The 13,146-nt window shown below is 42.8% G+C and overlaps 1 protein-coding gene across 7 annotated transcripts in view; it reads left to right on the top strand.

Moving 5' to 3' along the window:
* Window positions 1–13,146, top strand: part of LIMS1 (LIM zinc finger domain containing 1) — a 69,419-nt gene that overhangs the window by 37,238 nt on the left and 19,035 nt on the right. Inside the window, exon 1 of one of the 7 annotated variants that reach the window (XM_035114568.3) lies at window positions 546–814. The exons of 3 other annotated variants lie outside the window; for them this stretch is intronic. In XM_035114568.3, the coding sequence (XP_034970459.2) occupies window positions 708–814 (107 nt within the window). In that variant the 5' untranslated portion in view covers window positions 546–707. Of the gene's footprint in view, window positions 1–545; window positions 815–11,692; window positions 12,237–13,146 lie in introns of those variants that run through there. 3 more of the 7 variants (XR_004692556.3, XR_004692557.3, XM_035114569.3) reach the window with 3 other exon arrangements.

Here is a 13,146-nt window from a genome sequence, read left to right as displayed (position 1 = left end):
TGGTGCTTGCAATCTGGACAGAAAAATACTCAGAATTTTGGACTTTTCTATAGAAGTGATTTTTGCTCGTGAACTTAAGTCCTCCTACAGCATTGTGTTTCAAAGTTAAGGGAAACTTCCGTCTGTTTTTCCTGTCTTACTGTCTTTCATTACTTTTCATTTTTTAGATATATACGTATATATAACCACCTTAAACACCAAATTAATTCTTAGGTAGAAAGCCACAGGCCTTCCTTCCCTCATCAATGAAGTGCTAATAGGTTTTGCTTTTGTTAAGACTTCATGGTGGTGTAACCTTTTAGTTGGTCCTTAGCTGAAGATTTTCAGCTTCTTGAAACTGGCAGGAAGAGGTTTCTTGTTGTTGTTTGTGGCAGTTTTGTTGCACAGTGAGTGGTTCCATTTGCTTCTGGGCGCAGAAACAGTTGAAGCCCTGGCTTCTCACAGAAGCACCCCTTACTTAGGTAGGAGGCTTAACTCGCTAAAGGAAACACAGTGCCGTCGTCCGTTCTGGAGGGTGTGTACCTATGAGAAACAGGAAGCAGAGCAGCAAACTGCCTGTGAGGAGAGAGACTTGCAGTTCTGATCAGCGCAGGTGTGCAGCCTCTCTGCGAGAGCCGTCTTCCCTCCGAGCATCTTGGCAGTTGTGCTGTTCAACAAGAGCTCTTGTGTGCTCTGGGAGGGGAGCAGCGCTTGTGGGTAGAGCAAAAATGACTGCCTTACAGCTGAAAGAATTATCGCATTCAGGTCTGTACAGGAGGCGACGGGACCGTCCAGATAGCCTGGGTCTTCAAGGGTTACCTGAGCAGAAGCTGAGGTGAGTGGTGGTGAGGAAATTAATGGTTAACTTAAGACAGCTCTGGGTGTCTCTTGAGTTTAACACTGACGCCCTGACAGAATCAGTTGCAGAAACAGAATGCAGGGTGGTGGAAGTGTAATAACGCTAATTATAAAATGTGCCCAGTTGGAAATAGTCCAGAGTTGCCAGGATAATATAGGAGGAGCTGAGAGGAAGCAGCTGCTTTCCATTTACTTCATTTCTCAGATGTTTGACTTGCTATCCTAAATGCTGCAGCAGCACGAAGAGTGACCGTAAGAAGTGTCAATCATTCCCCTTCCCCAATATTTTTGATCCCTGCTTAATTTCCCCCAGAACTAATCAATCTCCAGATTACATCTTAAAAATAAGTTTTAGTTTCCAGCACACTTGCATTCGAAGAGAACCCCATTGCCTTATAGGAGTCCTGGGCTGTTCTATAGGGTTTTTCTTTTCATTAAAAAAAAAAAGTTGTGATGTGAGACATATCAGATCTTGATTTTGTAATAAGCAAAAATCTGCTCTTATTCCCCCCCCCAATAGATTTCTACTTATTATTATTGAAATGCCTTGCAACAAAAGAATGCAGTAGAACCACTTTATATGAACTTACGAAGGGAAAGTAACCAAAGAAGAATCTTAAACATTAATGACACTGGTTAGTTTCCAAAAGTTGAGCTCCTTTTAAAATATTGATTTTATAAAAGTGCAGCTCAGTAGAGGATTTCATGTCGCTTTTCAAAAGAGGAACTAAACTTTTTGAAACAGAATGGTGTAATGATAATAGTAATTAGTGTAGATCTGGTAACCAATAACACATTTTTGTACAGAACTGTTAAAAATAATAATCCCTGAGCAAATGTCAAAAGTGTTAGTGAAGGGGTAGAGTTTCCTGTCATGCTATGACTAGTGAATGACTAGCTTTTTTAATGATTCCATTAGGTATTTACTGTTTTAACATAACAATCTAAACCTCCTGTGGAACTCTGGGCTGCTCGCTGGCTGGTGCTGCTGGATAAGAATCTTGGAAATAAGAGAGCAGAAATAAGCCTGAGCTTCTGCCTGCCCCTGGGCACCTGGATCTCTGGGCAGATCTTTGGATAATCTGTAATAGATGGACAAGGACTTCTCACTTCAATTGTTTAACAATAGCACCAGCAAAATGTCTCTTCTCCCTGAAAGTGGGGTAGTAGTAAACCAGGAGCAAATTTTTTGTTTCTAAGGACTGTGAGCTGTGTTCAGTTCTGATTTTCAGAAACTTGACTCCTGGCTCAGAATACTTAAAATTCATAAGTGTATAGCTTTTTTTGCAGCAGAACCTGGCTTTCAGTTAAAAAAGAAATCATGCAAGCCTGCCCACCTCTGCTCTGGAACAGTCAACACCCTTTGAAAACAAAGCATACTCTCTATGAAAAAGGGCCCCTGCCAAGTCAGATAAAGGGTAGAAAAGAACAGTTTACTACCAGTGAAGTCTTGCTTAGCATTCTTCATAATTCCCGGTTTGCCAAAGAAGTGGGCAATAGTCATTTCCTTTGTTAAAGCAATGGACCTCACCTGTTAACTTAGTGGTCCATTTGCCCAGTGTTGAAATTTTGTTAGAACGGTGACCAAAATCCCCGATCCCTTCAAGCTTTAATAGCTAACCTCTAAAGAAATTACCACGAGGCCGCTTTGCTTTCCCGTTCCTGATAATGCCATGCCATCACTATGGGGGTGAAATGCAGCTCAGGACTTTTATATGTTTACAGCCAGCATAATGCAGTTGTCAAGAGTGCTGCACAAACCAGAATTCAAATTGCCACTCAGCTGTGAAGCTCACTAATAATAATAATAATAATAATAATAATAATAATAATAATAATAATAATAATTTATTTATACCCCGCCCATCTGTCCGGGTTCCCCCAGCCACTCTGGGCGGCTTCCAACAAAATATTAAAATACAGAAATCCATCAAACATTAAAAGCTTCCCTAAACAGGGCTGCCTTGAGATGCCTTCTAAAGGTCTGGTAGTTGTTGTTCTCTTTGACCTCTGGTGGGAGGGCATTCCACAGGGTGGGTGCCACTACCGAGAAGGCCCTCTACCTGGTTCCCTATAACTTGGCTTCTCGTAGCGAGGGAACCGCCAGAAGGCCCTCGCCGCTGGACCTCAGTGTCCGGGCAGAACGATGGGGGAGGAGATGCTCCTTCAGGTATACTGGACCGAGGCTGTTTAGGGCTTTAAAGGTCAGCACCAACACTTTGAATTGTGCTCGGAAACGTACTGGGAGCCAATGTAGGTCTTTCAGGACCGGTGTTATGTGGTCTCGGCGGCCGCTCCCACTAGGTGACTTTGCGGCCATCACTCCTTCTCAGCCTACACTAAAGGATAAAACTTTAGTGGGACATGGGATAAAAGAAAAGAAGGAAAAGTAACTACTTAAATCTGGGGCTGCCAAGACATGGCACCCCCAAGGTATGTGTGCGCCCACAGAAGCTTTCCTCTGGTGCACACAGGTTCCCTTCTCCCTGCTGAAATTAAGGCTTGGAAGAAAGACGTCACTGGAGCCAATAGAACAGGCTGCGGTGGGTGGGTGGTTGCAGTGGGTGGGGGTGGCCATGACAGCTTCTCTAGCTTGGAAATGTGCCGACAGGTAGGTGACCCCTGGCATCAATAAAGAAAGCGTGCGGAAGGTGAGCGAGAATCAAACTATAATTTTTGACAGTGCTAATCAGAATTCTCAGTTGCTGGTGATATTTAAAAGTTCCCATTCCTGGTGCACCTTGGAAGTCGTCTCTAGTCATATTGGCAATATTTTTATTAATTTGGCGCTGCCTTTCCAAGCTCTCTTCGCTTTACATTATAGGTAAAATGTCAAAGAAAGCTGGAAGTCAGTACTGGACGAGGTTATCCGCTTTACCCTTTCCGCTGTTTTAAGGTCTAAGTTCAGGTTCTAATCCAGATAGCCTGTGTGCTTTCAGATTCCTTACATCCTTGTTCATAAAGAGATTTGTTTGGACCTTGGTCTTGTTGGGCAAAATGCTTTCCAAAGAAGACTGAGGCTGCAATCCTGCGCAGACTCTGGTTTGAGTAAGTCCCACTCCACTTGGTAGGAGAAATAAACTTGCATGGGATTGCTCTGCACAGGAGTTTTGGATTGCAGCTTTGCATGCTGATCCTACCGTACATATCTGTGTTCAAAGAGTGGGGAAGAAACCTATAACTACCGGTAGCAGGCTGAGCAGCTTCCTGAGAAGTTAAAGCAGGGGTCAGCAACCTTTTTCAGCCATGGGCCGGTCCACCGTCCCCCAGACCATGTGGTGGGCCAGACTATATTTTGGGGGGGGGGGGAATGAACAAATTCCTATGCCTCACAAATAACCCAGAGATGCATTTTAAATAAAAGCACACATTCTACTCACGTAAAAACACCAGGCAGGCCCCACAAATAACCCAGAGATGCTTTTTTTTATAAAAAAGGACACATTCTACTCATGTAAAAACACGCTGATTCCCAGACCGTCCACGGGCTGGATTGAGAAGGCGATTGGGCCGCATCTGGCCCACGGGCCTTAGGTTGCCTACCCCTGAGTTAAAGGCTCAGTTCAAAACATCTCCAGGTAAAAAGCATGGCTCTGTTGGATCAATCCATCAACCTCTGATGGATGATTTAGAAGGAAAAGCTTCAAGGGGGAAGCTCCACGAGGAAAAGCTTCAAGGGATGGATTTGGGGCATCATTATAGGAATGCCACTTATTTAATTTAGGCTGCTTTTTTAAAAAAAAACAAATGCTGTTGGGGTGCCATTGACATGAGGCAACTATCTCTCTTGAGCTACAAGATCTTTGAGATGATGCTTGATAGATGACAGCTGTCAAAATGCCCCCACCCATCTCCAGCCAATATACATTCTGCAGTCATTCTGGCTTTGTCCAGAAACCTGTTGAGCAGCTGTGCATCGCATTGGGTCTGTGTAGATCAGTAGTGCCAACAGGGACAGCTGCTTTGCTGCACCATCCCATGCCTTGTTGCTGCGCTTCCAGGCAGCGCTTAGAAGTCACCATCTCTACACCCTAGGCGCTTTGAAGTAACAGTCTCTAAAATGGGTCTGTTGGTGCATCATCCTCAAACACTAGTCTCACTAATGGCTTTGGGCCTGGGTTTCAGTAAATCGCTGGTTTTTTTCTTCTTCTTTTTAAGAAAGCTTTAATGAGATCTTTAATATTACATATTTCCTCTTATCTCATAAGAAGAACTCCTGTACCTCCCCTTCTGACATACATTTATGGCACAACATGAAGGCATTACGTCTCCTTTCCTGCCCCCCTCAATAGTGTTGCTCCGCTGCAAATTGAATTATCCCTTTTTGAAGTTCCAATACGAGTTGCCACTAGCTCTGGAGTTCAAAGTTAAGGCAGTTTTAATGTAGCTTCACCCTGTTATTATTCTTTGAATTATAGCAGTGCCTTCGGGGCCCCAGCCAGGACGCCTCCATTTTAGATGGAATACGTTCGAAAAAAGATTCTGCGTAGACAGTTGCTACTGTTGTGGATGTTTCTTCCTCTCCATTTCGGGGAGGGGGGCCCCCACGTAGAATAATTGCCACCTCTTATTTTATTAGGAAACTTATTACTCACATTTTGTCGAACTGTGATATTGCATAAGATGTGGGATATTTCCATTGCTCAAAGCTTTGAATATCTTCAGCACGACACACCCTGCTTCTCTCCCCCTTTGCCCTCGCCTTTACCCTTAACGCTTTTTTTTGGCGTGCGTGTTGCTTAATCATCCTTCAAGAAATGCCTTTTGATTTACTCACTAGCCCTAGAGTGCAGAATTACTGGATGGGAATGTGCAACAGGCAGTGCTATCTCTGGCTACGGGCGCTGCTGTGTACCGGTGCAACAGATTCTCTGGCTTGTGTTTTGTTTGGCCACGCTTAATGGGGGAAAGTAAGCAGGCAATAACTCACTTTTTTATTGCAAATGTGAGAGCATATAAGTAAATGTGTGGCAATAACCATTCGATTGGAACCTACTTATCTCTTCTGTTACATCTGGCTAGTACATTCCATGCGGGGAGCAGAGAGTGACAGGTAGATCTAGCCAAAGACAACTTTTCAGTACAGGGTAGGAATAAGTACATACATACCTGCCTGGCAACCCACTGTACTTACATAATTGTTCGAGTATTGCTCCCCATGGAAGCAACTCAGTGCCAGATTCTGGTTTTGAGTTCTATACATCACAGCCAACATCTCACTGGCAGGAGCTCAACATACTTTAGACCAGCACTGCTATTATTTTTTTTATAAAGGAAATAAGGGCTTGCCTATTAACATCTCTTTGCATCTTTATCTTGTCCCCATCCCTCCCAGAGAACAAGTCTCTTGCTGTTGCCACTGTCCTTGAAAGAGTTTAACCTGTTATCTGTCATCTGTATCTGATAAGAATAGTTCTCAACTGGCCTTTTTACATCTTGTTCCTGTGTAAACAGTTGAGTTTCCCCATTTATTTCTGCCTATAAATGGGGCATCTCGGATCACGCTCTCATTTCAGTAGTTGACATGATGTTAAAATTACAATGCAAATTCTTTAGTCGTTTTTTGCAGGTGCAGAGGCTAATCTTTTAGGTTATAATCCTAATCCCATTTACCTGTGAGTAAGATACATCATGTTCAGCGGAATTTACCTCATGACTAGGCATGGTTTGGATTGCAGCCTTAGTCTGTCATGATGAAGAATACATGGTGCATTGACATTACAACTACTACTAAATTCTGTTATTGGGTGAATGTATTTCAATGTCTTCATTTTGAAATTTTGTGCCAGCAGCACAAGGGTAGACCTGCAGCTTGTGATCATGGTTCAGCAGATTTCCAGTATTGTATGTGAGCAGGACTGACATTTTAAAAATGCTTACTTTAAAAAAAAAAATCTCTGCAAACAGTAATTTAGCACATCAAGAGTAAGATGAAGCCTTTGATCTGATTGTTTCCTACATACGGGACGTTTTTACATACTGAATATTTATACATTCATAAATGGAATGCAACCGGTAAACCGAAATCTGGTGATTTTGTAAATTAGGTGTAGATTTGACTAGAATCGATAAATGAACCTACTCAGGTTATATCTTTCTACTAGGGGCAATGGCTAAAGGAATGTCCCGTCCATACTGAAAGCAGATACAAGCTGCATCACATGGCACCTCTGAAGTGGAAAAGATGCATACATAATATGCATTCAATTAAAGGGGCCAAGCACTTGTGCAGAGTCCCTTGCTACTCATATATAGAATTTTGGGGCAGAGATTAAAAATCCGGTGGTGTGCCGCCCAATCTCAAACCTTCTAGTTGGATGCAAGTTCCTTAGACTTCAGTAAGGTTTGCTCTCTTTTAAGAACATAAAGAATGGCAGCTGTGCAGTGCACTCCTATGCATGTCTACTCGGAAGTAAGCTCTGCTGCGTTCATTGGGGGCTTATGCCCTAGTTAGTGAATATTTAGGATTGCACACTTAATGTATCTTTGAACACACTAAAATAGGGTGACAGTTGGCCCTAACTTCCAGAGTGGCTGGGTACCCATCTTAGTTTTTCTCAACAAAACAACAAAAGTCTTGCAGTGCAATACATGCTAACTGGTTTGTTTTGGCACAGGTTTCTGCCTTTATCTGCTGCAGTGGATTAGTTTTCAGGAGTTTGTGCCATAATGCATTTGTTGGACTTTATAAAGTGCTACAAAACTCTTAACATGGGCACTGTGTCTCAGAAAAGAGTCTTCAACTGTCCATTCTTCTAAGACTACTTTTCAATGATGAAGCCTTTCAAATCTAATTTTACCGGCAGGGTTGTGCAATTTTTATTTTTATTTTTTGAAGAAAGAAAAATCTAAAATTGAAATAAGATGGAAGTGGTGCTCTGATCCCTGTCTCCGTGTCATTAAAAATGTGCTAAATTCAGATAAATCACAGTCTTTAATCCTGTTAATGTAAATGTGAACCTCTTTGTTTACTTGAGAATGGAACCCTGTGGGACTGACATGCTTGCCTAGCAAAGAAATCCACACCAGTTCCGCCACCTTAGCTGAAGGTCAGTCTTCAGTGTGGTATCTGTGATGGAGTCGTTACTATAATAAGAATGTAGTTTCGAGCCAGAAAGTCTGGTGTTGACAGTTACCCTAACCGTATAAGGAACTTCATGAACATACGAGAAGTCTTTCATGGCAGTCTGGATGTTTGGTCTGGTCTGGTTAGGGTATTAATTATAGCTACTGCTCGGCTCATTGTCTTAAAGTAATAATGAAAAGTTAATGTAGTCAGCTGAAGCAAATTCACTTCTACAGTTTCTTCATGTTTAATATGAACCAACCTTTATTACAGCAAGTGTGGGAAGTATATTTAGATGTGAGGAACATTTGGTCCTCTAGTTATGGCAGAACTACAACTCCCATGTTCCCTGGCCATTGGCCATACTGGCTGGGGCTGATGGGATTTATAGTTCAGCAACATCTGGATGGCCAAAAGTCTCACACACCTGATTTAGTGTGAGGGTTCCGGTAATCTCTCTTTGAGACTTCTTCTACCTTATAAAGTTTCAGCAGTGCTGCAACATTGAACCTCCCAAGTCCTTTCAGTGGACTCACAAAGTTCATGACTGAACTGCATATTATGTTAGCTACTTAACAATATGATTAGGGCCTGCTACTTACCTTAGCAAAAGAGGGGAAGATCCAGATTGAGATAGAAGGAAGGGAATTAACCCTCTCCATGCCCCCAGTGTCTTTTTTCCTGCTGACAATCACCTTGAAAATGCATCTTCCCCCCTGTCAATAGTGTTGTTGTATATTTGTCCCATTGCTTTCTGCAAAACTTCTCAAAGCAACTTACAAAATATTTTAAAACACGGTACAACATATCAGATATTTAAAATCCAAAATGCCATGGAATACACAGGTCACGTAAACACGTTAAAAGTGTTTACCTACCAGCAAGAATGAAAAGGATGAACCCTGCCCCCCCCAGTCCACTAAAAATGAACACTGAAACAAGCTATAAATCATACCACACTGTAATCTACACAAAAATGAAAAGCCTGAGTAAACAGAAATGTCTTCGCCTGGCACCTGAAAGTTGATCATGTTGGCACCAGGCAAGTTTGCCTCAGCAGGGAGTTCCACAATTAGGAAGTCGCCACTGAAAAGTATGGGTTTCTTTGCCTCTCTCTCCCCACTTCCTTCAGAGAAGGGACATGGAGAAAGGGCTTTTGATGATAATTGTAGGGTGTGGGTAGGTTCATAGGGGTAGAGGCAGTCCCTGATGTAGTTGAGTCCCAACCCAAGCTGTGTAAAACTTTCTAGATCAAAACGAACAGTGGTTGGGGATTTGCAGGGAATGGGGGAAATGTTCCAGGGGATGGATTGAATTGACTCACCCTTGCACCACAGTCCTCATTCAGATTCCTCCCACAGTGTGGCTGCTTTTGCTTAAACGTGGAGAACCCAAATCACGTTTTTAACGGGCTTATTAACATTATGTGTTGGTTGGCCCTCAGTGTAGCAGACGTAAAAATCAATGCATAAACCCCTGTTTGGGCATTCAGCCAAATGTGTGAGTGAGTGCACAAATTGTGTTTGGGGGCATGGTGCCCCACATGCTGGCTCATGCCACCCCCCTCCACTGTGCCAACTTTCATGCATTTAGAGTGAAGGTCTAGGGCATCTTCTAAGCAATCTCTGCACATGCTCCCCTTGGGCGTTCACACTGAAGTTCAGGAATGGAGAAGCGAAGTGCCGTGGCAATGGTGGTGATGCCCAGTGCCCCGTACACAATTTGTGCCATTAGGCATTCGGCTGAATAAATAACTATTGCAAGCAAAGTTTAAATATGGGACGTGGATCAAGCCGATGGAGTACATCTTGTGCTTGCCGATGAAAACAAACATCTGTCAACATTATCTAGTCACATCTCTCATTTCTCCTTTCAAGTCTTGGAATATCCCTGGCACAAACAACCATGCCAGCTTTGCTTTATCTGTGGAAAGATACCTTTGTGCTAGTAACAGTGTGTTGAGGAGGCATTTCCTATGCAGACATATGCAGGAGAAGGGGCTTGGATTCCCATTCTTTGGGCAACAGCAAATAGTTTTAAAAACCCAGGATTTTAAAATGTTGTTTGCCTTTCTTCTGGGTGATGTGATTTGCACCTCATTTCTAAATGTATTGGCCTCAATCCACCTGAGTGTGCATCTAGTGTTCCCTATGGGAAGGAAGCACTGTGAGAATTAGGGAATGCATTGTCCATATTGATTTGCAGGCTAGTGCTGGGATTTGCTGCAAGTTTCCTTCCTCCTAGGATCTTTTACAAGCTGCCAGAAGATGTGAACGTGCCTTGAGAGCAAAGCAAGATGTTCCACTGAAAACGATTCACTTGAATACGTTTAATTGAATTCCATAGCATAGTTTCAAACAGCAGCTCCTTCTGTATAAGGAAATTTTAAGAAGCCCGCAGAGCGCCTTTGGGAGCAAGAGCCTTCTCTATTCCCCAGAGTCTGGCGGACAATGTATAAGAAGCTGTAGATTATTATGCTGGGTATGTTTACCCTGGAGAAGAGAAGGTTAAGGGGTGATATGATATGATAGCCATGTTCAAATATATAAAAGGATGTCATATAGAGGAGGGAGAAAGGTTGTTTTCTGCTGCTCCAGAGAAGTGGACACGGAGCAATGGATTCAAACTACAAGAAAGAAGATTCCACCTAAACATTAGGAAGAGCTTCCTGACAGTAAGAGCTGTTCGGCAGTGGAATTTGCTGCCAAGAAGTGTGGTGGAGTCTCCTTCTTTGGAGGTCTTTAAGCAGAGGCTTGACAGCCATATGTCAAGAATGCTTTGAAGGTGTTTCCTGCTTGGACTGGGTGGCCCTTGTGGTCTCTTCCAATTCTATGATTCTATGTGAAGTACCATGCAGACATTTGAATTTGGGTGGGGGATTGCTCTAGAGCCCTATGGGGGCACCAGGCACACGAAAGGAAGAGAGACCTTAATCCTGCTGGCCCTTTTATCCCAACTGTGCTGCCCCTCTCCACTGTACAGAGGACATCCATAGAGGGGAGCCTGCTTTATGTACATATGCTTCCCCCCCCCTAATTGCATCATTGTTCAAAATTTGCCATGCACATTTTGCCCCTGGCTATAGGCCACTTGCGATCAAGTGAAGATGCCCAGGTGCCAGGACAGCACCCGACGTCTCCACCATCTGGAGGTGCATGCCTTGGATTCGGACTGTTTTCACACGTTTAGCAACACACCCTTTAGAATTTGATCTGTTATACAGTGGTACCTCGGTTTAAGTACACAATTGGTTCCGGAAGTCTGTACTTAACCTGAAGCGAACTTTCCCATTGAAAGTAATGGAAAGTGGATTAATCCGTTCCAGACGGGTCAGCGGAGTACTTAAACTGAAAGTACGCAAACCGAAGCGTACTTAAACCGAGGTATGACTGTATTTTATCCGCACAATCAGAATGAATTTCAGGAACCAAAAAGTCGTATCGGGGAAAATACGACTTTTGAACTGCCTGTCCCCAAAATGGCAACTTAAGGCATTCCATTATGCCGAGTGGTTTTTGCCAAGCAGTGTTGTCACTGGTGTTTTGAAACAAAAGACAGAACAGCCTAGTCAGCCATGGAAGTGTCCATTCTTGAGTGTGCGCGTGCTCACCAGCTGCTCCAAATTCCATGACATAGGAATCAAATTGGGAGCATTATTTGTAAAAGGGCATTCTTACTATTTTTACAGTTTGGTTTTTTGTGTGAACAAGATGTTCCTAGCAGGGTATTTCCTTGTTATCTTTGCAAAGGCGTTAACGTGTTGTTTCACACACACACACACACACACACACGGCACAGTAAGTTTTTCCACATTAAACCCCTTGCGACAGCTAGCCTGCCCTAGCTTACATTTACCCTAAGAGAACACTGCTTCAGTGGAACTCTTGCTAAGGACAGCAGATAGCAGAGATCGCATGTTCCACCCAAGTTGGCGTTACCACCTTGCAATGGAATGTGTTGCTTTGCTTCCAGTGAATCTCTCCCAGCCTCGCTCTGACATTCAAGCTGCTCTGTGGCTGACGCTTTTAAACTTGGAAGCTCTTTACCCAGCACGCAGCTAAAGTCCTGCGGATTGTTTTCTCTCTCCTTACCGCTGCTCCCTGGAGCGTTCTGTTGCTGCTGCTGGGCTGTTGTGTTTTTTAATACATATATATATGGAATTCCAAAGCAGGGGGCACTCCTATGCCATTCCAGAGAACGAAGAAATCTCGCACACCCATCAGAATGTGCACAACGACCACGAAAATGAAGGCGAGAGAGCTGTGTCAAAATTGCAACGCAGGCACAGTGACGTAAAAGTATACAAAGAAATATGTGACTTTTATGCAAGATTGTAAGTTCACTCCGCCGGAGTCGGTTTGTTACTTGGTCTGCTTGCCTTACTCTAACACAATCTTGCTTGCTGTTCTCATGACTGGGGAACTTGCAATTTATTATGATCTGCACAATAACAGGATGCTTTGTAGTTAACTGTATTTTAATCATGGGGTGTGTGTATGTGTTAGTTAATGTGTGCATTCATTTCTGGTTCAACAGCAGAATAAACGCTTTGTGGGATTTCTGACTGTGGATTCCACATTCTTCCAATACTTTGCGGTACATAGGTATAAAATGGCAACACCTCCGTTTTCCATATTGACATGAAATACTAGTTTGCCGTGGAGAAGATAAAAGATGTGAATATAAGATTTTGTATAAAAGATTGGTTTTGTTAATTTGTTGAATTTGGAAAATGGAATAAAATGTATTTAAAAAAATAAAAATAAAAATTACTTTTCTTAAGTTCCATCAGTATAAGCTTGGAGACGTTTTTTCATTTTATTCGCTGATATCTCAGCTGGAATTCTGATGTAGGCAGCCACACATCCATGTTTGCCCAGACATAAGTCCCAAAGATTTCAATTGGGCTTACTTCCAAGTAATTGTACATAGGCTTGCATCCCCACAGCATTATCCTGTACATAGCTATTCAAAAAAAGTCAAGTTTAATTCAGTAAGACTTCCAAGTGTGTATATATACCTGTAGCTTTAAACTGCAATCTTGAACACATTTAACATAGTGGGACTTACTTGATTAAAAATAGATAGGATTGCTCTTTTGAGTGCTGTCATTTGCAGATAATATATTTAGGGATAGGGACATGCACACCAATATTGCGTTCAGAGCTTGATTCTAAGACTTTTCTGTTGCAATAACAAGTGACTTGGTTGCAGGGTGCATCTTGGTGGCTGTTGGCACATTT

This window comes from Zootoca vivipara, chromosome 4 (genome assembly GCF_965207765.1).
Source record: "Zootoca vivipara chromosome 4, rZooViv2.hap1.1, whole genome shotgun sequence".
Taxonomy (NCBI): Eukaryota; Metazoa; Chordata; class Lepidosauria; order Squamata; family Lacertidae; genus Zootoca; species Zootoca vivipara.
The sequence above is the reverse complement of the archived record's forward strand: the minus strand, read 5'-3'. Positions and strand labels throughout refer to the sequence as shown.